The following is a 26,959-nucleotide window of genomic DNA, read 5'->3' on the forward strand; positions in this document are numbered from 1 at the left end:
GCAACTGGATTTGTCAACTTATGGTATATTTTTACACTTCTAAATATATTTATGTTATCTTGCTTTAAATAAGAGATTCATTTACAGCTAAACATAAAGAAAATTAAATATATAGTATAAATAGGAAAATGTTTCCTATGCCTTAACTAAATTAGCAGCAAATAGGATAGAGAGCTTCTGAAACCTTTCCGAATTATTTTAGAGTAACGCTAAAGTATTTCAACTTGCAGGCCTCAGAGGCTCTCACCTGATCTATCATCTTTCGGGCATCCTCCACTTCCTTTTCTGGTGCTTCTGTCTCAATTGTATACGTCCCTGCATCGCTTAGACTATCCTCTTCGTCATTCTTCAGAACTTTGATAGCCTTCGAGTCCTGTGGTGAGGTAGAGAGAGGAGATGATACTACAACCTGGGTGGCTATTGTCATTGGTAAGGAAGTCTGTCCCTGCATGCCTGTTGGCAACTCAGCATTTTGGTTGGCTGTCTCACTGTGCTCCCTAAAATATTCCACCGCAAACTCCTGAGCAATTTTGGACTTCTTCCCTACGCTGCCATAGTTTTTCCCGGAGGTTCTTGAGGTGGAAGATGAGGAAGAACTGAGTCGCTCATCTGTCTTTTCTCTCCTAAATGAGCCAGACCTCTGGGGGCCAGAAGAGGTGCTGAACGGTTTGCTCACCTGCGTGGGTGCATTAGACAGTTTCTCAGCAGGCATGGCACCTTTTCGTTTCTCCTGTTTTGGTTTGAGCGTGGGGTCCGTATCGCTCTGTGACGAATGCACACTGTGAGTAAAGGACTGCGACCTTTTCTTACGCGGGGCATCATCGTCAAAAAATTCAATTACAAAGGCCTGTTGATTGTGCAATAAGTCCTGAGGGTCGCGGCGTATCTGGCGTTGTAATCTGCCTTGCTCCGCTGTATATTCACTGGATGTGGCCTCTTTTGCTGTTGTAGATAAAACCGGGTCTTCAGAGTCACTTTGAGTCCCATCTTCATGACGATTTCCTAATCAAAAACCAAGAATAAATTCAGACTGCCTGGTGAGTAGCTAAATTCAGTTGACAAGAAAGTACTCGATTTTATTTGAAGAATAGAAGTTTACCACCATCCTTCTCCGAGGCCATATGTACAAGCTATCTTTTCTAAAAGGTTATTAAGTTTAAATAGTAGAGGTCATTTATCAGCTGAAAGAAACCTAGACCTCTACAAAGGAATTTTTAACATGTCTTATGCTAAACATGAAAATCACAAAACATTTTTTTCTAAAATCGATAGGGCAAAATATTTACTGACAACTATATTACTGCCTACAGCTCAATAAAGGGTGGAGAAAAAAAAAGACCTCAGTTTGGTGCACATGCTGAGGCCTACAAGCTACATGTTATCATACTATCACTGGTCAGAAAAAATCTCCACCTACATACAGCAGGCAGGAAGTATAGCAAATTCCAGATCAGCCTCAGGATCTTATTTAGTTCAGTTCATATAATCAACAACCCGCTAAATGTTTATAAGATCTACAACTTACCTCTCTTGCTAATCATTGTAACTCTGTTTTTTTTTTTAATTAACCTTTTGTAATCCGCCTTGAACCGCAAGGTAATGGCAGAATAGAAATCCCTAATGTAATGTAATGTAATGTAATAATCATAAATAACTTAGCTAAGCACCAAGAGACCTGATCCCAGAACCCTATAAGCCACAGGAGACCTCAAGCCAGTGACAGTCTACCCTAGGATGCCTAAGTAAGTGTATCCTGGAACCAGATAGCCCCCAATGGTTTCCAAACCTGGTCCTAGAGGCACCTCAGTCAGGTTTCAGGATATCCACAATAAATAATCATGAGAGAGATATGCAGGCACTGAATATTCATCGTGGATACCCTGAAAACCTGACTGGTTGGGATGTCTCCAGGACCAAATTTGGGAAACACTGCCCCAACCCCATCCAACTATTTTCCCACCCACCCAGCTTCATTCTATTTTTATTTGTTTATTTTTAAAATTTATAAACCGCTTAAAATCTAGGCCACAGGTGTCAAAGTCGGTCCTCGAGGGCCGGAATCCAGTCGGGTTTTCAGGATTTCCCCAATGAATATGCATGAGATCTATGTGCATGCACTGCTTTCAATGCATATTCATTGGGGAAATCCTGAAAACCCGACTGGATTACGGCCCTCGAGGAGGGACTTTGACACCCCTGATCTAGGCAGTGAGCAGAAGAAACATGCATATTATTTTAAGCAAACAACAGTTCCTCACATGTGTAAGTGTAAGCATTTACATGTCTGTCAGCCATTTTGCAAATTCACACATGTGAATGCTGCTAATTAAATACAGAGGTTACAATCTTCATTTATTTTCAATTTAGAGGGAGAAATCATTTGGTATTAAGGAAAATATTTTCCTTAATCCCTCCTGTACATGGATGGATGAATAGTTTTGTTTCATAAGAACATAAGCAATGCCTCTGCTGGGTCAGGACCTGTGCAGTAATCCTCTATCTATACTGTGACATTTCCGCTCCCCGAGACGGTCATGTCAGAGTGAAACCCCAGCCTAAATCCTGTGCCCGAGACCAGAGACTGACCGAGAATGATCAGGCAGGGGATACTGAAAACAGAGCTGCCTATCCTGAGCCATCTGAACCTGATCAGGAGCCAGAATACGAGTTAGCTCCACGGCCCAGTAAAAATCCCAGTTACAGTAAGAGGTTTAATCAGGCTCCCAGTGGTATTCTGCCCAGCATCCTGGGGGGGAGCCCAAGAGCACGAAAGCTAGGCACACAGACACCTAGTACAGGATGTGGCCCAAAGACTCTTAAGCAGCTCTCCAAGGCAGTGAGACAGGCCGCACACGAGGACCTGGCAGGGAAGGTTCTCCGGGCCAGGCAAAGGCCAGACCTCGCTCAGGAACCCATGGAGTGTGAGGATTCCATTGCTCAGGAGCCAGCAGAGCAGCTGGGTATTCCAGAAAATATGGACACGGATGAGTGGACAATGCCTGAAGCTGACATCGAGGAAGCCATGGATGTGAGCTTGGCAGCTTCTCACTAAGTACTGCAGGTACGGAGCTGTATAAGAATATAGTGGTGAAGATTGATAGAAAACTATTTTTGTTTGGTGTGTAAAGCCAAGCTCAGAGCAGTGCTGCACCAGCTTGATTACGTTGCTGCACTCCAGCTGTGCAAAAGCCCAGAGAAACTGAAGAAAGTTTTCTGGCTTGTGAAGCAGTTTCCCTGTTAGCTATCTAAGTTCCAAGGACTTACAGAATTGGGGTAGGAGCCCCGAAGATCTGAGGGTTGGGATTCAGAGGGAGCTTGTTAAAGCTGAGTAATAAAAAGGGGAACCAGCAATTCTGTGGCCCAGCAGTGGGAAGAACTGAAACTGATTATTGCTGGAATAACAAGAGCCTGCAGTAGGGCTTTATTTTTTGTTTCTTTTTATGATTGAAGTGTGCTTTATAATGTGAAATGTGAGTGCCTGGTGAAGAAACCGGATTTTTGGATTGAAAGTCCAGGACTCAAGAGTATTCTTGAGGACTTCTTTTTGGGACTAGTGTTGTGTGCTCTTACTGAGACTGTGGTTCAGGGCAGGGTGAAGCCCTAGAACCTTGACTGTGAATTTACCTAACCCGGGGGTCGGCAACCTGCGGCTCCAGAGCCGCATGCGGCTCTTTTCCACCTTTGCTGCGGCTCCGGTAGTGTGTCACGCAGGCATGCAGCTTAAGTCCGGCGTCGCAGCGGGAAATAGCCATGCTGAGCAGTGAGCTCAGCACATACACAGATGAAAGCCTTGCTTGCTGATTGGTCCGGCGGCCCCGCCCCGCCGGACCAATCAGCAAGCAAGGCTTTCATCTGTGTAGTGCTGAGCTCACTGCTCAGCATGGCTATTTCCCGCCGCGACGCTGGAGTTGTAAGGTGCCTGAAAAAGAAATCATCCTGGCCGGGGTCGGTGTCATGCTCCGGAGATCTACAGCCTTCCTATCTCCCTCTCCCTTCTACCTGCTTCCGGCCACATCCCCTGCTCCGCGGCTCTCTTGGGCAACTCAGCAGCAGCGATCGACACAAGCTTCTGACGTCGGGGCCTACCCTCTGCGAGTCCCGCTTGTTTCAACTTCCTTTTTCCACAAAGGCGGGACTCGTAGAGGGAAGGCCTCGATGTCGGCAGCTTGTCTTGATCACTGCTGCTGACGAGTTGCTGAAGAGAGCCGCGGAGCAGGGAGGTGTTGCCAGGTGCAGGTAGAAGGGAGAGGGCCAGATGCAGTACTTGTGGGTGAGGGAGGGGAAGAGAGAGAGAAAGAGAGAGGGGAGGGAAACAAAAGGAAATATTTCATGCTGGGCCTGAGTGGAGGGAGGGTGGAAAGGTTCTGGCTACCGGGTGCAGTAACAAAGGAAAAGGGGGGAAAGCTGAAAATGGAGATAGTGACACAAAGAAGAGAAAGGGCCTACTGAATAAGGATAGAGATACAGAGGGGACATGAAGAGGAGGTGAAATAGAGACATAGAAGTAATGCTGAAAAAGTGTGTGGGGGGGAGATAAAGACATTGAAAGGGCAAATGGTGAACATGGCGTAAAGATAAGGACAGAGACAAATGAAGATTCTGAAAAAGTGGTGAGATAGGGATATAGGTGAGATGGACACAAAGAAGGGTGATGCTGGAAAATAGGTGGAATGGTAATTCTGACAGACACAGAAGGGAAATGCTGGATCAAGGAGAGATGGGGCTCAGGCTGGATGGAATGAGGAGAAATGCCTTGTTGGCCCGGAACTTCCTCTCCTACGTCAGAATTGACGTCAGGGAGCGGAATGCTGGTCAGCGCAACACTTCTGCAGGGAAAGCTTGGGACGGCGGTGGCTTGGGGGCTGTTCCCCGATTGCGGTGGCAGCAAACCGAGTGGCTTGGGGGACGGCACGGAGACAGAAAGAAGGGGGAACAGGGAGACAGAAAGAAAAAGTTGGGGGAGAGAATGAGGTCTGGAGGAGAGGAAACATACAGGAGGCTGAAAGAAAGGAAGAAAGATTGGATGTACAGTCAGAAGAAGAAAGTGCAACCAGAGACTCATGAAATCACCAAATAGCAAAGGTAGGAAAAATGATTTTATTTTCAATTTAGTGATCCTGTATATAGCATTAAGATAAGAAACAATATATGCAGTGTTAGATTTGTTTTATAATGGTTTTGCGGCTCCAAGTTTTTTTTTCTTTTCGAAAACGGGTCCAAGTGGCTCTTTATGTCTTAAAGGTTGCAGACCCCTGACCTAACCTAAACACTGCTGTTCTTTCATTGAACTGTTTGAAAGATAAAAATCTGTTTTTTTTTTCCTTTGGAGAAAAAGGAAGCTTATGCACTAGTGCTTCTATATATGATTTTTGGTTTTCTATTCATTGGGTTTTGGAGACAAATTAAACTTTGGACATTGTTTTTGATTTGATTTGGCTCGCTGTGCTTTATTGTTGCGAAGCCCAAAGTATTGGGACACCAGTGAGGTCTTCCACATTGGGAGCCACGCCAGGATCGTGCTGCCACCTGTCGGTGGTCTTTCGTAAGCTTCTAGAGACCCCGGCAGGTGACAATACCCCTCTATCCCCTTTTCCAGCAGGAAATTGTCCAATCCTTTCTTGAACCCCAGTACCGTACTTTGCCCTATTACGCCCTCTGGAAGCGCATTCCAGGTGTCCACCACACGTTGGGTAAAGAAGAACTTTCTAGCATTCGTTTATTAAAATTTTGATTGAACGCTAAACATAGAATAGAATTCAAAGCGTTGTACATTAAAATAAATGGGGGAATTAATATTAAAACTGGGTACTTTATTTAAAAAACTATCGCTGGGTTTTAAAAAGCAAGGTAAATGTTCCAACACTCATAGGAATTCAATGAGCATCGGAGCATTTATCTCACCAGCCTGCGGTAAAATGCTATTACGCTGCTTAGTAAAAACAGCCCTACATGTGCCATCCCTATGGAAATATTAGGTCCTACACATAGGTCCTTTATGAAATGGGAAACACACATGGGTATTTGGCTCGCCCATGTCCCACCCAAACCCTAAACAAAAAAGCATTGACAGTACCTAATATTAAATTCTCATAGAGTGTTCACGGACCAGATAGTAAATAAGTTAATAAATAAATAAATGAGATACCTCAGTACGGGTCTGGATTAGAGGTCTGCACGGGAACGGGGATCGCAGGAATCCTTCAGGGGTCCTGCGGGAATCCCTCCCTAACCCACGGGTCTCTCACGGGAACCCCCTCCTGGCCAACGGGATTCCCACGGGGATGGAAGCAGGGTTCGTCCATATAATATAATGGACACGTCAGTCTTAGTAAAAGAGGGGGTTTATAAGTTAATTACCTGAACAGAAAACAAAAAAAGGGTTCCAACAAAGAGATTCCACAAGGAAAACAGCAGCGCAAACACAAAAGAAACTATGGAATTGATGATCCTGTCAGAAGTAATTGCTGCTTTTTATGGGGACGGGCGGGGATGGAGGTAATTCCCTGCGGGGATGGGTGGGGACGGAGAGGATCCTGGTGGGGATGGGTGGGATTTCTGTCCCCGTGCAACTCTCTAGTCTGGATATATGTCGAGTGGCTTATTTTTGGGCCCTGGGCAGAGACTCATAGGTGACCAGCACCAGGTTATAAACCTAAATAAGCTCTGCCCTGTACATCATATGATCTCAATTACCATAAATAATGAACGTACTGAATCAGTCAGTGAAAAATTCTAAGAGAAAATAATAAGAGGACGAAAAAAGCAACTCACAAAACCCTGCCCATAAAGTGCCTTAATCAAAAAGTGCAAAGTGCCTTCATGTGCAAAAAGCAAAAAATGTATATGTGAATTATATGGAAAAATAGGTATCATTCAAAAATTCATCCATAAGAAAATTTCAAGTATAAATATCAAAGCTACAAAGTCCCAGTTCAGAATAAATAATTAATTGAGTGACTTTATCTGAATCCCAACAGATGGTGGTGCCGATTAGAACCACAGTTCATTCAAAGGAGTTCCCAAACCCCAACAAGCCCCTCTTGCTATCTGTACAAATAATGGACACCCAAGTATAAAGAGGATGGGACTTGTATACCGCTTTTTTCTCTGTAGTTTACACAATCAAAGCAGTTTACATATTTTAGACAGGTACTTATTTTGTACCTGGGGCACGATGAAGTGTTAAGTGACATGCCCAGAGTCACGAGGAACTGCAGTGGGAATCAAACTCACAAACTCAGGGTGCTGAGGAAGCTGCCCTAACCACTAGGCCAGGGGTAGGCAATTCCGGTCCTCGAAAGCCGGAGCCAGGTCAGGTTTTCAGGATATCCACCATGAAAATCTATGAGATGGATTTGCATGCACTGCCTCCTTGAGATGTAAATCTATCTCATGCATATTTATTGTGGCTATCCTGAAAACCTGACCTGGCTCCCGCTCTCGAGGACCGGAATTGCCTACCCCTGGCCTAGTGGTTAGAGCAGCTTCCTCATAAACTGAGTTCTTCTTAAAACTGCCATTTCCAAGTGGCTGTCATTTAAATGCCAGAATTCTCATGTGGAAATTGCGAATAAGACTTCTAAACTTTTAGACTTCAGAGTTAATGACTACTGAAGATAAAAATGAGACGTTTCCTTTCAATCCTCTAGTTCAGGGGTGTCAAAGTCCCTCCCTCAAGGACCGCAATCCAGTCGAGTTTTCAGGATTTCCCCAATGAATATGCATGAGATCTATTTGCATGCACTGCTTTCATTGTATGCTAATAGATCTCATGCATATTCATTGGGGAAATCCTGAAAACCCAACAGGATTGCGGTCCTTGAGGAGGGGCTTTGACACCCCTGCTCTAGTTTCACCAACAAAATAGCAGAATGGCGTTCTTACAGTCTCAATAGCGTGACTGTTCTTTATCTGAAATTAGTACCAGATCTGTCAGCCTTCATTAATTTGCAATTGATATTAACATTTATGACCTAGAACGAAAACATTTACCTTTTAGTGTCCTGATATTAACTGGTAGATCACTTTTAGTGCTATACACGTCTTCATGAGCAGACGGCCTTCTCAATAAACTTGGGTCATTCTGCACCAGCCAGTCAGCCACTTTGCTCTCTGCTGAAATCATCTCTGTGGTACCAGGGTCTTTCTCAACTGGTTTTCTCTGTCTAAGTGAAAATTTTGTCACGTGGTCTTTTATTTTCATTTTCCCAGGACGACAATCATCAAATTCAATGGTAAAAGAAGCATGAGACTGCATTACGGGTGGTGTAGCTGTGTCCGTGTCTTTTGTTGGGATCTCATGGACCTGAGTTTCTGAAGATTTTGGCAGCTGCTGAAATTCTTTGGTTGGAATTTCAAAATAGCTCGGCTCTCTCCTAAACGAGTACACAGCCTGCTCCTGAGAGTCTCTGTAGCTTATAATGTTGCCGTTGACCTCCTCATGGTGGGGCATCTCCTTTGTTCTTTCTATAATGAAACAAATAATGTGAGAAGGATGAACAAGCTTTCACTCTTCAAAGTCCTGCCAAAGGCCCATAAGACAAACACAGAATGAGTGTCTTATCCAAATCCAGGCAACAAAGCAGGGTGGCAAAATGATTCTATCAAAACATTTTCCAGGACAATGGAAAAGCCAACATAGCATTAGGTCTTTCCTATACTACATATTACCATCTGGATATACATATTTTTCTCAGACCAATTTTATAATCATTACAGTCAAATAAACTTGAAAGACAAATCTCTGAGCAGAAACTAGACATTATTCTAAGGAGTATTTCTATGGCAATCTAGCAAAAGCAAAAGATCCATATGCCACTCACACACACAAACCAACTTTAGCAGCAAGAGTAAACAATCTGTACTTATCTCTAACTTAGAAAGGGATTCAAATAATGTTTTAAACTGTTCTAAGGCTCTAAAAGAAGGATTGTGGGTGACAAATAGGATTTAGAAAACAAACTTATTCAATCTGCGCTGTGAGTACCAACCAGTTGCAAGCAATCAGGGCCTTCAGAGGATTCAATGAATCCCTAATAGACAGGGATTCCTTTTATTTCCTTCAATTGTTCACCATGGTGTGGTAATAATTTAATACAGGCCTGTAGTAGTGTCCCTTGTGTGTCACCTTTTTATGCAACTGAAGTCTATTGACCAAATTGTCATGGTTGACTGCCATCAAGGACATTGGCATACCAAGGAACATCTGCACTTCATCTTTGCGTGCAAAGCAGACAGATTTACATTGATACAAGAATGTGATAAGACTTGTGAGCTTCTTTGGTTGGCACAGGCACCCATAAGGAATAATGTCTGAACCAACACGTACCCGATTATTCTCCAAGTCTGCTTTTGTCTGACTGGACCAAGACAGTCACCTGAGGACAGCAGACTGAAGTGAGACTAGACTTTGTGTGAACAAGAAGAGTTTTAGCACTGAGAGCTCTGAAAAGAGACTGTTTCTCCATGTCACCTAAGTACCTAGACTCTCTGTATACTGCAGTACAGAGAAGTACAAGCTAGTAAGTATGGCTGCTAGGCTTGCGGGAGTAATCAGCTGCTGGTGCTGGCTGAGATCTAAAGCTATTTCTGTACTACCCGGGTAGGTGTCATATGGCTCCACGCTAACTTCAGGTTGATTAGTCAAAGGTTTAGAGAGCCTAACATGGTACTTGGGACCTAGGTTAGCCACTGCTGGAAACAGGATGCTAAGCTTCATGGACCTTCTTCGGTCTGTCGGTCTGTCCCAGTATGGCGGTTCTTATGTTCTCCTACCCATTATTTATTCAACATCACAGGCTGCCAGTGTGCTTTTGGTTTCAATTCAAAATACTTATATTGACACACAAGGTCTTATAGTCTGATGCACCCTCTTATCTAGCCTTACAGATTCAAGCTGGTTTGTATGGTCACCATCTACTGTCCTCCTCTGAATTCCTTTTAGTCATCCCTGACACCAGCACAAGCTCAGCTTAACAGCTCATGCCATTCTGGTTTTATTTTTCTCAACCCCCAGTTATGGAATTCATTGCCCAACGATAAGATTTAAAACAGGATTTAATGCTTACGTGTTCAAAGCTTTTCTACATGTTGGCTAGGGGTATGTCTGTGGGGAAAGTGGGTGGACAGGATATTAGAGTAGGTATTAGTTTATTATTTATTTATTTAAAAAATTTATATACACTTCCACCTCCGTATTCGCGAATTCCATATCTACGGATTCGCTTATTCACGGTTTTAAACCTAAAAATACTTTTTCTTTTTTTGAGCTATTTTAAGCCCTGAAAGCCTCCCCTTAAGCCTTACCTGGTGGTCTATCGGGGTTTCAGGGCAGGAGCGATCTTCCCACCCTCCTGCCCCGTGCAGATCACTCGCAGGAAATGGCTCGAAAGACTACGGGAGCTCAAGGCAGCTATTTCCTGTGAGCGATCTGCACGGGGCAGGAGTGTGGGAAGATCGCTCCTGCCCTGAAAACCCGCTAGACCACCAGGTAAGACTTAAGGGGGGGGGGGCTTTCAGGGCTTAAAATAGCCGAGGGAAGCGGAGGTTAGGGGCAGTGAATGGTGCGTGAGTTCTCCTATGTCTGGTTGAAGTGGATTTCATTATTTAGCTGAAGAAATTAGTAACCCCCCCACCATTCCACACACATTAATTCTCTTCCATTTTTGTTCCCATTCTAAAAAACACTGATAAGTTCCCAGAAAAAAAATACATTAAAATAAGAAGTGAAAACAAAGGCCCCTACAGATGAGAAAATAACATAAGAATAGCCTAACTGGGTCAGACCAATGGTCCATCATGCCCAGTAGCCCATTCTCATGGTAACCAATCCAGGTCATTAGTACCTGGTCAAAACCCAAAGAGTAGCAACATTCCATGCCACCGATCCAGGACAAGCAGACACTTCCCCCATGTCTTAATAACAGACTATGGACTTTTCCTCCAGGAATTTGTCCAAACCTTTCTTAAAATCAGCAATGCTATCTGCTTTTACCATAACTTCTGGCCACTTCATTTTTAAGCTTAGTTCTTTCCTTCCAAACAGAGACCTTGCTAGATGTCAAATACAGAAAGAATAAGGTAACTTCACAAGGACTTAGCTGTGCAGAAAATGTGAATCTCCTCATACACCCACCATATAGTGCAAAAATGTGCAAAGATCTGTTTTTTTCTTTCGATCACTACATAGTCTATTGCCACACAATCAGCGCTGTTACAAACATATTCTGAAGGCCAATGCTAAGGTTAACAAAGTTTCCTTCCTTGGACCACAAGGAGATACTGACAAACCACTAGAGGAGATCCCAAAACAACTACCCAGGCACAACACCCAAAGACCCACTCAGTGTGTGAACCAGTTGAGTGGAGTGGACTAACTGGGGGGTGGAAATGGGCCCAGAGTTTGCTCAGCAGAATTTCACAGACCACCTCTTCCTCTCAACACATTGACACGCTGCCGCCGCCGCCACCACCACCACCACCACCATTAGGAACACCTCAACAGGTAGGCCAGCAATGCTTATAAACTTTATAAAACACATTATTATATTTTCTTATAAAGCACATATTTTAATTGAACTCTCTGACATCCTCAGCCTTGCCATTCACAAAAATAGAAGGAAGAAAAGTTCCCGTTTCCTGCTGTCTCATGTCCCTGGCCTATACAATATTTTTCTTCTGCAGACCCTTCAAAAGTCTGACCAAATCCTCGTTTCACTTGCATTATAAAGTACTGAGGATGCCATCTCTCTCCAATCCCAGGTCCTAAAGTCTAAGACAGTAGTGCAAACTAGTGCTGCCCGATTCAAGAAAAAAAATTTTTTCGATTCGATTCAGCCTATTGAATTTGTTTTTCGATTCAACTTTCCTGCCCAATTGGGTGTTTGTTTGTTTATTTTAAAAACATCCTGGTGGGTTTATTTTATAGCTTTTTCACCCCCCTTTGGCTTCTCCTAACCACACAGGCGCTGTGGTGTAAATAAAATAAAAAAACAAAAAGGACTTTTCCTCTCTGTTAAATCCTAGCTCACGTTTGCGGTCTAACACCAGCTCTGGCAGGATACACATTTCAAATCTGACATATTGTAATCACAAAACAGAAAATAAAATTAGTTTTTGTACCTTTTGTTGTCTGGTTATTTTTCAAATCTTGTTGGTCCAAGGCTCTGGTTGTCTTCTGATAACTTGCTTGCCAGGGTCTCCTTCTTCCTTCTTTCTGCATGCTAACCATCCATCTGCCATCTCTGTCCTCCCCATTTCCCTTCCCTCCCCAGGAGGTCTGGTATCTATCCTTTTTTCGTCTCCCTCCACAAATCTATCTTTTCTTAACTACCCTTTCATCCAGCATCTCTCCCTCCTTCCTCTCCACCATCTCTCCCTTTCTTTTCCCAACTACCCTCCAATCCAGTATCTCTATCCCCCCCCTCCACACCATCCCTTGTGTCCAACTTCTCTCCCTTTCTGTTCCTTCCCTCTCTAAAAACTATGGTCCATCATCTCTCCCTCTTCTCTATTTTCAGACCCATTATTTCTTCCCACCCAAAGTCCGGCATATGCGCGTCTCTTTGAACCCCCTCATTCCCTCCGTGTATTTCTACACCAGGGCCCCCCTCCCTGAAGGCCTGTCCCCCTCTTAAAGGTCTGCACTCCCCCCCGAAGGCCTGCACTCCCCCCCGAAGGCCTGCACTCCCCCCCGAAGGCCTGCACTTCCCCCCCGAAGGCCTGCACCCCCCCTCCAAAGGCCTGCACCCCCTTGAAGGCCTGCCTGCCTGCCTGTCCCCACCTGAAGGCCTGCCTGCCTGATCCCCTTGAAGGCCTATCCCTCCTTGAAGGCCTGTCCCCCCCTTGAAGGCCTGCCTGGCCCCCCCCTTGAAGGCCTGTCCCTCCCTTGAAAGCCTGCCTGCCTGGCCCCCCCCCTTGAAGGCCTGTCCCTCCCTTGAAAGCCTGCCTGACCCCCGCCTTGAAGGCCTGTCCCTCCCTTGAAAGCCTGCCTGCCTGCCTGACCCCTCCTCCCCTTGAAGGCCTGCCTGCCGGCCTGTCTGCCCGCCCCACCCCGAAGGACCGCTCGCTCACCCTGGCCTCCCTGCACCACCTGAATCAGGCCCTGAGGGGGTGCTCCCGGCCTTGAGTTCAGTCCCCCCCGAAGGACCGCTCGCCCCCCTGGCCTCCCTGCACCACCTGAATCAGCCCACAGCGGGATCGCGATGTCAGCGATCCCTTCGCTGCTTCGGAGCTGCTTCCTCCGCCGCGGTCCCGTCCCTTCTCTGACGTCAGAGGAGGGGAGGGGCGGGACCGCGGCGCAGGAAGCAGCTCAGGGATCGCCGACATCGCAATCCCGCTGCGGGCTGCTTCATAGGTGGTGCAGGGAGGCCAGGGGGACGAGCGGTCCTTCGGGGGTGGGGGGACTGAACGGCAAGGCCGGGAGCACCCCCCTCAGGGCTGGCACCCAGGGCGGACCGCCCCCCCTTAGTACGCTACTGCCCAGCAGACACCCAATCTCTCACCACCAACCAACACACACCCCCAACCCCTCTCGGCAGTGCTGCAAAACAACAAAACACCGAACACCCCTCCCCCAGCAGCGGGAGAGATGACCAATCTCTCCCGCCACCAACCGACATACCCCCAGCAGCAGGTGAGATGACTAATTTCTCCCGCTGCCAACTCTCCCACCGCCAACTGTCACCCCCCCCCAGTGGCAGAAGAGATGCCTAAGCACACACCTATCCTTCCTTGCCCCCCCCCCCAAGTACCTCCAACAACCCCTGCCCTCTTCCCCTTACCTTACTTTCAGATGGCTGGCCGGAAGGATGCCTACTCCCTCTGGCCAGCTGGCCTGCCTCTTCATAATGGAGAATCTTCTCATCCCCAGTGCATCCTGGGATGCACCGGGGAGGGGCCTGAGGCTCTGATTGGCCAGGTTGTTTAAGGCCCCTCCCATGTATACATTATACATTTGAATCAGTTATGAGAAAACCTGTGAGACAAACTTAGATCTTTGTATGTATAGCACTGATATAAGGCTTATATAATAATAACTTTATTTTTTCTATACTGCAACAATCTTACAGCTTCTAGGCGGTTTACACTGAAGAGAGCTGGACAATCAGCAAATTACAGAATACAAATAGCGAAAATATCACTGGACAGTCAGCAAATTACAGAATACAAATAGTAAAAATACACATATTTCTCAAAGTTATCAGTATAGTGTTATTAGTTTTAAAATGGTATCTGATTAGGAGATAAATCTGTCGAACAGTGCTGTCTTAATTTCTTTCCAAAATGTGCCATAGGTCACCCTGGCTCTGTTGATGTAATTGTCTATCTTATATGCCTTTATATATATATATAAAGGCATATTTATATATATGCAAATTACTATTATATTCAGCAGCACTATATATGTAGCTAGCACTGTCAAATATGTAAGTCTAAATTATATATATATATGCTCTGTTGATGTAATTGTCTATCTTATATGCCTATATATATATATATATATATATATATATATATATATATATATATATATAAAGGCATATTTATATATATGCAAATTACTATTATATTCAGCAGCACTATATATGTAGCTAGCACTGTCAAATATGTAAGTCTAAATTATATATATATATGCTATATAGTGCTGCTGAATATAATAGTAATTTGAACTATCTGGATTAGAAGTTTCCAGTTATTCCCAAGGCTCTTTACTGAAAATTGATCTAAACATTCCTAGTCTTGTCTGTTATAGAAGCCAAGCATTGGTAATTAAAGAAACACTTCCTAATACCTTTCCCTGAGAATGGCAGGGACTTTCCAGTGAGCACAAAGCGATTACCTGACCACAAATCTTTTAATTACCAAGTGCTCTAAAAGGTGCAGGCAAGCGAAAACAAGAGCAGAAATGTGCATACCACGGCGATCACAAAACACCAAAAGGTATTCCTTACCTCCAGATTCTATAAGCTAGGTGGCGCTAGGCACCCTGATCGCACTAACTACTGTAAAAATCGTCAGGCAACTCAATTATGTTCACTTAAATAGCATTGTAATTGACCGCACCATTGAAGTTAATTGATAATTTTTTTTTAATTTAAATTAAGAGTTCCAAGCGGAACTCAGAGCAGCGCCTAGCGACGCCTAAGTCAAGGTGCCCTTCAACGCCTAACACCTATCTCAAAATTAGGCATGGTTAGGGTCGGAAAATAGGAGTTGACTTGGGCGTCAGATAATTAGGCCCAGTAAAACCAAGCCTAATGTACCTGCGCCTATCTCAATGCTGCCTAGCAACACCTAGTTCCATTTAGACGCCGCTAGGCATGATTCTACAAACAGCACCTAGCAATTGATTGACAACCATGCGGAGCGGCAGGCGTTTAAGTGCCGTTTATAGAATCTGGTCCAAACTGTTTATGTCACAAACTTCTGTTACTACTTCCTAAATAAATTCTTTTGAGGGGTCAAGTATGTCAAGAGTATACAATAAGTGGATCCTCTTTCCTTGCAACTGCAGAACTCCCCTGCCCTCCACGCACCACCTTCGCAATGGGAGCTATTATTCACTCCACCTCATGCTCTTTTTCTTCATCTCCCAAACCTCAACAGATACAGTCCTGGGGGTGAGATACACTCTAAAGCAGGGGAGGGGAACGATGGCTGCGATCCAATCGGGTTTTCAGGATTTTTCCAATGAATATGCATAAGATCTATTTGCATACAATGGAGGCAGTGCATGCAAATAGATCTCATGCACGTTCATTGGGGAAATCCTGAAAACCCGACTGGATTGCAGCCCTCGTTCCCTACCCCTGCTCTAGGGATATGAAAGAGTGCAAGTTTGAACCATGCAGGTGCACTTCAGCTGCAGGCTCCTCCTTCTGTTCCCCATGTTAGCTTTCACGCCTTTGTACAAAGGCTTATATATTTAAACTTTTATTACATTTGCATGCTAGGAAATGCACAAACAAGCATCCCCAATACATACATACATGAAAAATTGCAGATAAATGTCAATTGAATAACAGTGCTCTTGCAGTACCTACCACAAATAGCATCTTAAAACACAGGGAGAGAAAAGAAAAGCAGAGAAAATTCCAAAATCTATTGAAACCCCAGCTCAACATAATTGTTATGGTCATGTGTACTTCTAGGCCACTTTTATCTATAACCACTCACACTCGATAAGTGATGCAAATATCCAGAAATATCACCTGGGTAATGTTCTTCTTGCCTTCTGTCTTCATGACTTTCCAGCTTGTTTTTCTCATCATCATCCCCCCACCAGGAAGGCTGTCCATAAAGGGGGGTGCGGTACACCGGATTTTCTAAGTGGGGGAAAGAAAATAACACTTTGGGCCTTATTGTTAGATCTGCAGATTCTAAGATTTAAAAACTTGAATTTGCTGGTTGACTCACTTTACAAAACTTTTTGTTCTGAATTCTCAGAGCACAGCACTTATACAGGGATCAGTACATTATATGATCTTTTTTTACCTTTGCTAAGTTCAGCTATCATAAATTTCTTTTTGATGTAATAGCTAAAACCTAATGATCAGTACAATAGTCTAAACCACGGGTGTCAAAATCAATCACATTAAGGGGCTGAAATCTAAACCACAGGCTAAGTCGCAGGCCAGACCCTGCCCAATCTCCGCCCCAGATCCCCATAATAGTACTAATTGTAACACTATTTTTTCCATTCATTTTTCATATATACACACAATATAATCTCATTAACAACACAAAATGGTTAACCACAAAATTAAACTACACAGGCGCAGGCTTGCCATAATCTTTTCTGTACTTCATTAGAATCTGTCTTCCATCACGACTACACACATGCTTTCTCAGCTCTTTAATCAGGATTAGGTTATGAGTTGTGAAATCCTAGTAGCCATTGATATTCCACGAGTTCAAACCTGGGGAAGGGGAAGGGGAGAGTGGCTTCATTAGAAGAATGAGGGTCTTCCCAGGTACCTGTGCTCTTATGTCTTCTGTGTCAATGCAGCCTTGGGAGATGAAGTAAGTTCTGAGAATAGTCCAAAGGTGATCAGGCCAGCCAGAAGCTCTCATTCCCATTCAGGCTTTGAAAGATTGTCCTGTGATGGAAAGTATTTCCATAGGTTTCAAGCAGTATATCTTCTGGCCGGCTCCCTCCTCCTCCTCATTTTCACAGTGTGCTCAAAGCTGTGGGCGGCAGCTCCTAAGCACGTCCTGCGCCTGAACCGGAAGCCTTCTCTCTGATGTAGCAACATCAGAGGGAATGTTTCTGGATGAGGCACGGGACGCGCAAGGAGCCGTTGCCTGAAGCTTTGAGCACACTGTGGAAATGAGAAGGAGAGAGCCGGCCAGAAGATAAAACACCCAGGTGCGGCAATGAAAAATCTGCATCGTACTGCGGGCCGCATAAAACAGCCAGGCGGGCCAGATTAGGCCCACGGGCCTTATGTTTGACACCTGTGGTCTAAACGAACAATTTAATGGGGTAGATCTCAGCCTTTTAACAAATTGATGCCCTTCTTTTGGGAACTCCAAAATATTTATTCAGCTAGCCTTTTCAAAGTATCATGTTTCAGCTATCACATGACAAGCAAAGGGTTGGCAAAGGTTCAACTAGCATGCAATGACGACAACAACCCACTTTGGCTCTCTACCTTAGATGCCTGCTTTGCAATTCCCTTTGGCACTGCCCAATCAGCACTAGAGGAAATATGAAGGAACATGAAAGGCCAGGGCCAACCGAGGCTCCAAACAAAATCCAGTCAAGCCCTATGATTCCTTCTGCCATCATAATATCTTTGTGATTTTCAGCTAATTCAGTGTTTTTCAACCAGTGAGTTGCGATACACTGGTGTATCACTACATAGTAACATAGTAGATGACGGCAGATAAAGACCCGAATGGTCCATCCAGTCTGCCCAACCTGATTCAATTTAAATTTTTTTTTTTTTTCCTTCTTAGCTATTTCTGGGCGAGAATCCAAAGCTTTACCCGGTACTGTGCCTGAGTTCCAACTGCCAAAATCTCCGTCAAGACCCACTCCAGCCCATCTACACCCTAACATTTATGAGGTGTGCTACCCAAAACTGGACAAACAGCACATATGTGCTTTAACAATCCTGTGTGTGGCAGTTTGAACAGATCTGAGAACAAGGAAGTCAGGAACTTGAAGTCTCCATAACTAATACCTAGTTCTATCACCGGCCCCAACTGGAAATATTGCTGTCCTCTGGCTCATCCCTCTCCTCCACCCTGGCTTCATACAGATCCTTGGGGTCTCTATATCCCTTGCATCATTGTTAGCAGCAACAAAATGATATATAGGGTTGCTCAAATTAATGCACCAGTTAGGAAAACTTATTTTATGCCATAAAAATTGCAATCAATTAAAGGATATTTTGATTTTTCCTCATTTAGATTACTGGTCTAATCATTGATTTTGAGTTCCCTGGATTATTGTAACATTATTTATCTCACCTCCAGTAAAAAGAATATCAAAAGGCTGCAGATCATTCAGAATACAGCTGTTCAAATTTTTTCTAATTGAAAATCAACCGATCATGTAATTAAATTCTATCGGAAGCTACACTGGCTCCCAGTTGAGGCAAGAAAATTATTCAAGTTAGGTTACACCTGTTACAAGACATTGTTTGGCCTTATCCCGATTATACTATTGATCATTTTCAATTTACTGACAGAAAATTATTTTCCCAGCATTTTAGACTATTTACATATGTAAAAGATTTTTCCATAGAATTTTATCTTTTCAAGCTGGATCATGGGATAAATCCTTTTCTTTCCTGATAGCTAACTCTAACTCCTATCTTTCTTTTAGAAAAATGCTAAAGACTTCTTTATTTGATGAATTCTTCTGAATGTGATTATAATTCACTGTGCTTGTACAGTTTCTTGATTGCCGTTAACCGCGCTGAACTGAAAGGCTACTTTGGTATATAAGTGAAATTTGTTATGTTATGCTGTTATGTTTTGTCTTTCTTTAGCTGCGAATTGCAGTATTCAGTGAGTCATCCACATGCACATTGTATGTCAGGTGTTTCACAACACAAGGAAGGTTGAGGACCACTGAATGAGCTGAATAAGTCATTAGCACTCTGACTAAATGGGGTGGGTCAGTAGAGTGGGCAGACTTGATGGGCTGTAGCCCTTTTCTGCCGTCATCTTTCTATGTTCTATGTTTCTATGTTTCTATCCTCCTAATTCTAAAATTTTGCAAGCCCATTTTCAAACCTGACCTACAAAATTGTGCACACAGGTTATGTAATACTGCCAGTTATGAGCGTAACTTAATTGTTAAATTAGGCTCTAATTGCCACTAGTCAATTGGTGGTAATTGGCCCTAATTTCCAGTTACACACACAAGCACACTTTTGTTGGTATTCTATAATGTCAGCGTGTAATTCCTTTAGAATACAACTGCTAGGGGTATGGATGGGTCAGAAGTAAACTTAACCCATAGACACACTTGTTATTGAATACTAGCAGTTAGGTGTCAGCATTTATATATACATTTCTTATTGCTGTATCTTGGACCTCAGAAAACACCCTCCTCCGCCCCACACTGAAAAGTATTCTTGGCAGGGAGTAAAATGGTGTGAACTCCTCACTGGTCCATATTCAAATTGTTTTGCTATTTTTATGGTTTTCAAAACACAACTTAGACTATTTATGGTATTGTACTTATCTAATTGATTCAGCGGTTGGACCCGACATGTTTCGCTATGCGCTTCGTCAGGGATCCACTCAATGCCGCTAACATCCACCCCACAGTTCAATTCCTATACAAGATGCTGAATCAATTAGATAAGTACAATACCATAAATAGCCTAAGTTGTGTTTTGAAAACCATAAAAATAGCAAAACAATTTGAATATGGACCGGTGAGGAGTTCACACCATTTTACTCCCTGCCAAGAATACTTTTCAGTGTGGGGCGGAGGAGGGTGTTTTCTGAGGTCCAAGATACAGCAATAAGAAATGTATATATAAAAACTTAAAGCAAAAAAACTCAAAGTGGATGATTTTTAGGAAAGAAGATTGAATAAGCTTGGAACATTTTGGAGAGGGTGCATCTAAAGCTAGGCACCAACTGCAGACTTAGCCTTAAACATTGGCAATCAGACGCATGACCACTATTATAGAATTCACGCGTGACGCACAGCATCCCAGTGCCTAGCTTATGCGGCCTGTAGATAATTATACCTTAAGTGGCCACACAATAATAAATTCTAACCATACCACCAAGCATCTTCTTTTGAAAACAAGTATTTTGTGTGTACAAAACAGGGATTCCACTACTCCATGTTATGGAACCAAACAGCAATTGGGAGTAATTTTACAAAGGAATGTGGTACAGAAAATGGAAAACACCTCATATAAAACTGTCCTGCGGTACATGTGCATAGAAGTATGTGCAACAAAAAGATGGCTCTTAAACTCATATCAAATGTGGGCATTCCCACGCCAGAGCACAGGTGAAATTACCATCTACCCACAGATTTTATGAGAGAGTACACACACGCCAGCTTCAAATATGTAAACCTGTACTACTGCATTTGTGAACCACTGGGGCTGGTTCTGTACACTTACCGTGTTTCCCTGAAAATAAGACAGTGTCTTATATTAATTTTAGGCCCAAAAAACGCACTAGGTCTTTTTTTCAGGGTATATACGTGATCATCTCTCCCTTCCTCTCCTTCACCCCAATTTTTCCTCTTTCATTTCTCTCCCTCACATGTGCAGCATCTTTCATCCCCTCCCATCCCTCATGCAGCAGGACCTTTGCCCAGCTTCTATCCTTCCCTCCCTCCCATCCCTTGTGCAGCAGAGTGAATTCATGGGCAGACAAGGCCCAAGTAGCCTGTTTAGAGTGCTGCCGGCCCGACGCTGCTTAGGGAGGTAAGTAGAGCTCACGGTGGGGTTCTGATGGGAGGGAGGGAAGGATGGGGATTCGGCTGCGCAGCGGGTGCAGGTGCTCGGGGGGTGGGGGCGGTGCTCGCACAAGGGTTCTGCTGCACAAGGGATGGGAGAGAGGGAAGGGAAACTGCCGGCGAATCCCAGGACTAGGGCTTATTTTGGGGGTAGGGCTTATTTTCGGGGAAACACGGTATTTGATAAAGGTTCATAGGTATCACCTTGTAAAACAGACTTAAAATAATACATACTGTTTATAAAATCAAACCCAAAAGGGGAGATGCACAGAACTCTGGCACTGTTCTCTACAATGCCGAAAAACAAATGAGTGCACCACCGATTTTTTTTCTTACTGACGGATGTTCAACACTAACATTATGCAAATTATATGCATGCTGCTAGTGTCGAGCATTAATCGGTAAAAGGCTTGGAACTTCCTGGCATATGCCCTAAAGAGCTGTATGGTAAGTGCAATTTTTGTGCACATGTCCAGTGAATTGGGGTGGAACAAAAATGCTTTTCATTGGTGGCTGGAATAGGAAGCAATGAGGTAAGTGTGTGGGGGGGGGGGTGGAGAAAAGCTGCTGCTGATGCCATGAGGAGATAAGTACAGCTATAGAAGTCACCCTACCCTAACAACCAGTGGCGTAATGAGGGTGAGAGGTGCCCGGGGAAGTGGCACCTCTCCCCTGCTCCTTCCCCACCCCCCTCCTGCCACGCACACCCCTTCCCTCCCCACCCCCACCCTCGTACCTCTTTAACATTCCCAGCGCGAGCAGTATCCCCAACTACAAGTTTCAAGTTTATTAACTTTTTAATATACCGACCATCAGCAAGTATCTGGCTGGTTCACAATAAGATTTATACAAAGGAAAAAAAAAATTTAAAATATAAAATGCAGTGGGTGAACATTAAAGACATAACAGTACTAACATGAAAGTGAGGATAGGAGGGAAAGGAGGGGGGAAAGTTACATATTTTAGAGAAGAGAGGGAGAAAGTGGGAATGGGGAAAAACATATTGGGTAGGGTCGCTTTTTTAAAGCGGTTGGTTAAATAAGTTGAAACCCATGGGATGAAGAAGAAAAAAGAGAAGAAAGAGTGTGAAATAAAGAAAAAGTTAGGAAGAGATCAAAAGATTACGCATCGGCTGTCTGCTCTTCCTCCGACATCACTTCCTAGGCGTGGGTCAAGGAAGTGATGTCAGAGGAAGAGCCAAAGCTGGTGTGACAGGGTTGCTGTTCGCACCGGGAACGTTAAAGAGGTACGGAGGAAGGGAAAGGGCGCGCGTGTGTGGCAGTTGGGGGAGGCGGGGAAGGAGCGGAAGGGGCAGAGAGGAGAATAGGTGCCGGCGCCCCCACCAAAACGGAACCAGGCGTGGACCGCCCCCCCATTACTACTCCACTGCTAACAACTAAAAACCAAACGAGAGCTCCAGAGTTGTCAGTAGGTTTTAATCATTAGAGCAGGAGTTTCTGTGCCATTGTTCTGAGCATTGCATGCAATTGCTAATGAACTCATTTTAATGATAGCAAACTCATTGACATCAAACTTTTGGTCACTGCTCTGTGCACTGTAAAGCAGTGGCTGAAAGCCTATGTGCTTGAGCAACCCCCCAAAAAATTTTATTTTTCACAGAGAGGGTGATGGATGCTTGGAACGTCCTTCTAAGAGAGATGATAGAGGCCAAAACTGTGAACTGCGTGGGATAGACACAGGGGATGCTTAAATTCAACATGGCTGGTGAGGTGTTACCTTGGACAAGAATAGTGGAGCTGAGGCCAATACTGGACAGACTTGAATGTTTCTTGTCCCATATATAGTGAGAGACCAAGAAGAGTGGCCAAATCCAACATGGAGGAACGGAACCTGATGCCACACAGACCTGCATGGTCTGCATCTCACACCTGTTGAGCGATGGGGTAGAAGTTCAACAACTCCAGTGTTTTATTTGTTGCATACTGTGTGGGTGGCAGGGGCTGGGCAGCTTAGGGGGGAGGAGAAAGGAGGGCCTCTGTCTGGTGGGTTGAATGTTGTCAGCAATACACCATGTATCATCCCATCACATTTGGCTGCATATATGGTTGGCATGGTGGTGACTTCACAACCAGAATTTGAACATGGGCCTACACGGAGTGGTGGGCAGGGCTCTGGTTACCTTGTTAAGCAAACTGAATGGACCATGAGGGTCTTTTTCTGCCATCATTTATTGTATTTAGTCTGGCTAAAACCAGTCTAAATGAAATGTTGCAAGCCCTGTATGCTTTGTACATCAGACCCACAGTCTATATCAAAACAACTCTATAAGAATAGGTCATAGTTGGCCTTGTGATGCAGAACTATTTTCCCAAATTCCAGGTATAACTCCCATTTCTACCAATCATTACAATATAATTATACATATATCACTTAAATCCTCCCTTTGTTATCTGCATAAATAAATTGGAACTGAGGCAAAGTACAGACAGTGTACTTTGCCTCAGTTCCAATTTATTTATGCAGATAAGAAACATTACTGAAGGCAATGGAGAGCGGATAAGAGGAAATGCTGATAAAGGATAATAGAATCACCATTTAAAAAAAAAAAAAAAATATCAAACCTTAGCCACATTAGATTGATGATCCCAACGTAATAGAAAAAAAATTTAAATTGAATCAGGTTGGGCAGACTGGATGGACCATTCGGGTCTTTATCTGCCGTCATCTACTATGTTACTATGTGAGTAAACATCGTGTGCTGATCTTTAGTGCAGACTTTCTTACAGACTTTAAAAATGCAGCAGCATTGGACAGAAAAGAGTGAGGGGTCCTTTTCCACTCCTGAAGAGGTCTCTAGAGTGTGTAGAGTGTGGCGCAGTGGTTAAAAGCTACAGCCTCAGCACCCTGAGGTTATGTGTTCAAACCCACGCTGCTCCTTGTGACCCTGGGCAAGTCACTTAATCCCCCCATTGCCCCAGGTACATTGGATAGATTGTGAGCCCGCCAGGACAAACAGGGAAAAATGCTCGAGTACCTGAATAAACTCATGTAAACTGTTCTGAGCTCACCTGGGAGAACAGTATAGAAAATTGAATAAATAAAAATAAAAAAACTAGACCACCAGGGTTTGTTAAGGAGGCTCAGTGAGGGCCTACTGATGGGGTACTAAATAACAAACTGTGTAACCTTCCCAACAGGGCAGAGAAGTAGCCTACTGGTTAGAGCAGTGAACTGGGAACTGAAAGGCCTAGGTTCAAACCCTAGGACAGCTCCTTGTGACCTTGGGCAAGCCACTTAGCCTGCCAGGCAAACCCTTCCTGTAAACCTGCCAAGAAAACAACAAGGGGGGGGGGGGGCATTACTGTGTTGTCACCAGAAGTCGGTTCAACTCATGGAAACATGACGGCAGATAAATAATAATAACAACTTTATTCTTTTATACCACCATAACCAAAAGTTCTAGGCAGTTTACATTAAAAAGCATCCACTCTCTCCTCCTCTCCATAAGGGATCCCACATGCCTGTCCAACGCTTTCTTGAATTCAGACAAGAGTCTTCGTCTCCACCACTTCTACCGGGAGACTATTTCACACATCTACCACCCTTTCTGTAAAAAAATAAAAAAAAGTGTTTCCTTAGATCCGTGTTTTTCAACTTGGTCCTGGAGTACCCCCTTGCCAGTCAGATTTTCAGGATATCCACAATGAATATGCAAGACAGAAATTTGCATGTAATGAAGGCAGTGTAGGCAAATCAAGTTTATGCATATTCGTTGTGAATATCCTGAAAACCTAACTGGCAAGGGAGTATACCACAACCAAGTTGAGCTTACTCCTGAGCCTATCACCTCTTAACTCCATCTCATGCCCTCTCACTCTGAAGTTTCCTTTCGATTGAAAGAGACTAATCTCATGAGTATTTATGTCACGTAGGTATTTAAATGTCTATCATCTCTCTCCCTCTCGCTTTTCCTCCAAAGTATACACACTGAGGTCTTTGAATCTGTCCCCATATGTCTTATGACGTAGCTTTCCTCTTGACCAACTCCCTCCTGTTTATATCTGGATCTCCACCACCACCGCATTTTAAAAATCACTGACGTGCATGCAGTTAAGCAATTAACCAGATACTATTTGACACCTAATCACTTGTATCCTCTTCTCCTACTGTATCTTCCTGCCCTCCATTGTCCTCCCTACACTTTTCTAACCCCTTCCTCTATAATGTTGCCAAGAGCTTGTATAGGTATGTGCGACGCACAAATGGAAGAAATAAATAAATACTGATCATGTGCCAAGGCGATGGCTGCGCGTGGTATCCCAGTTACTTGAAATCCAGTATGGTTAATTGAATATAGCAAGTATCGTCTGTTTAGGCAAAAAGCCAGTACAAGGCAGATTACAACTCCCAAAATAACTTCAAACCCTCAATATATCATCAGGTGTAAAAGAAATCTGAATTGTAATGAGTTTTTTTTCTTTGCCTTGAAGTTTATTCCTTTTTTGATATACCATTTAAACCGAAACATAGTCCAAAGCAGTGCACAATTCCAAAATTAATTAATTAAGAAAGAAAGGAACACCAGTTGTCAACAGAACAGATTTCCACAGTTATCATAACATGATACATCTGAGGAGAAAAAAAAACATTAAAATCCCAGAATTCATAGAAAGAGTATTTTCCACAAGCCTTACACATTAAGTCTTTATTTGACATTTGATCAACATGGAAGATAGAATTTAAAAAACAGAATCCCTTTTGTCTCTGATCTGAATGAGCCCAAAATGTTGTCTGCATTTCTTTCTGCAAACAGATGATTTCACTGCTAAGTTTGTTCTCGCTCCTTTGCTATAACCACAATTAGTCATTTGGTTTAAAGGTCTTTGAAAAAAAAAGACAACCTGTGATTGTTAAATAAACAGTGCAAGGCCTGGGGCTAAGCCATGGCACAATATAACTTGCTCGTTCCCATTTCTGGTCAGTCTGCTGAGATGCACAAAATCCCAGCGACATTAAAATAAAAATAAAACACGTCTCTGGAAACAAAATCGGAAATAGGGCAGGATTTAATAAGATGCAACTTTTCTGCTTTTTCCTACAGAACAAAACAGAAAAAAAATTGTTGGAACCTCTCCAACCCCTTCCTCTCCCTTTTATTTAAACTGTAAACAACTTGGCACATGATTCATGCATGCAACTATCATCCAGCACTCCAGCTTCCTTTTTTTTTTTTTTTCTGTGGATCAAGCAATTTTATCCCTCTCCTTTGTACCTCTAGCTCACTCAGAACTAGGGAAGGGGGTCCAATGCTATGAGAAGTCACTCATACCTATCCAGAGATTTGATTTATATCCAACACTAGTCTCATGCTTGCAATGACAGCCCTCCAACTCCGAAGTCCTGTAATTTAAGGAAAGGTCACGCACACCAAGTTTCAAGTTTATTGACTTTTAATATACCGACCATCAACAAGTATCTGGCCGGTTTACAATAAAATATTTAAAATAGAGGTTAAGATAATAAATATTTAGAGAAAATAATAAAGGTGTACATTAAGGACATTAACTGGACGGACTTGAAAGTGAGAGTAAGAGGGAAGGGAGGGGAAAGTTAAAAAATTAGAAGAAAAAAGGAAAAAATGGGGAGAGGAAAAAAAAAAAGGGGGGGGGTTGGAGCTAGTGAGGGGGATAGGATAAAACATGTAGGGTGGGGTCGCTTCATAAAAGCGGTTGGTTGAGTAAGAAAGAGAAGCTCTAAGGGCAGGTGAAAGCATCACGAAATAAAAAAAAGTCTTCAGGCTTATCTTGAATTTATCGAGTTGTTGTTCGAATCGAAGTTGATGTGGTAGAGCGTTCCACCATGTTGGGGCGACTAGTGCAAAATTTGTTTTCCTAGTATAAAAGAAGTCTTTTATAGAGGGAATTGAAAGGAGTCTCTGATCTGCTGATCTCAGTGTGCGCATTGGGCATTGAGGAATGAGAAGCCTATCAAGATATGAAGGCTGGTGAGAGAGTTTTATTTTAAAAGTCAGCAGGATAGTTTTATAAGTAA

The 26,959-nt window shown here is 43.5% G+C and overlaps 1 protein-coding gene across 5 annotated transcripts in view; it reads right to left on the reverse strand.

Moving 5' to 3' along the window:
* Window positions 1-26,959, reverse strand: part of CEP170B (centrosomal protein 170B) — a 162,640-nt gene that overhangs the window by 63,607 nt on the left and 72,074 nt on the right. For 3 of the 5 annotated variants that reach the window (XM_033951231.1, XM_033951229.1, XM_033951230.1), the window contains 3 exons: window positions 16,212-16,349; window positions 7,993-8,466; window positions 248-1,002 (listed from right to left, as the gene is read on the reverse strand). In XM_033951231.1, coding sequence (XP_033807122.1) covers window positions 248-1,002; window positions 7,993-8,466; window positions 16,212-16,349 — 1,367 coding nt within the window. The remainder of the gene's footprint in view (window positions 1-247; window positions 1,003-7,992; window positions 8,467-16,211; window positions 16,350-26,959) is intronic. The other 2 variants (XM_033951233.1, XM_033951232.1) reach the window with 2 other exon arrangements.

The sequence above is a fragment of the Geotrypetes seraphini genome, chromosome 7, assembly GCF_902459505.1.
Source record: "Geotrypetes seraphini chromosome 7, aGeoSer1.1, whole genome shotgun sequence".
NCBI lineage: Eukaryota > Metazoa > Chordata > Amphibia > Gymnophiona > Dermophiidae > Geotrypetes > Geotrypetes seraphini.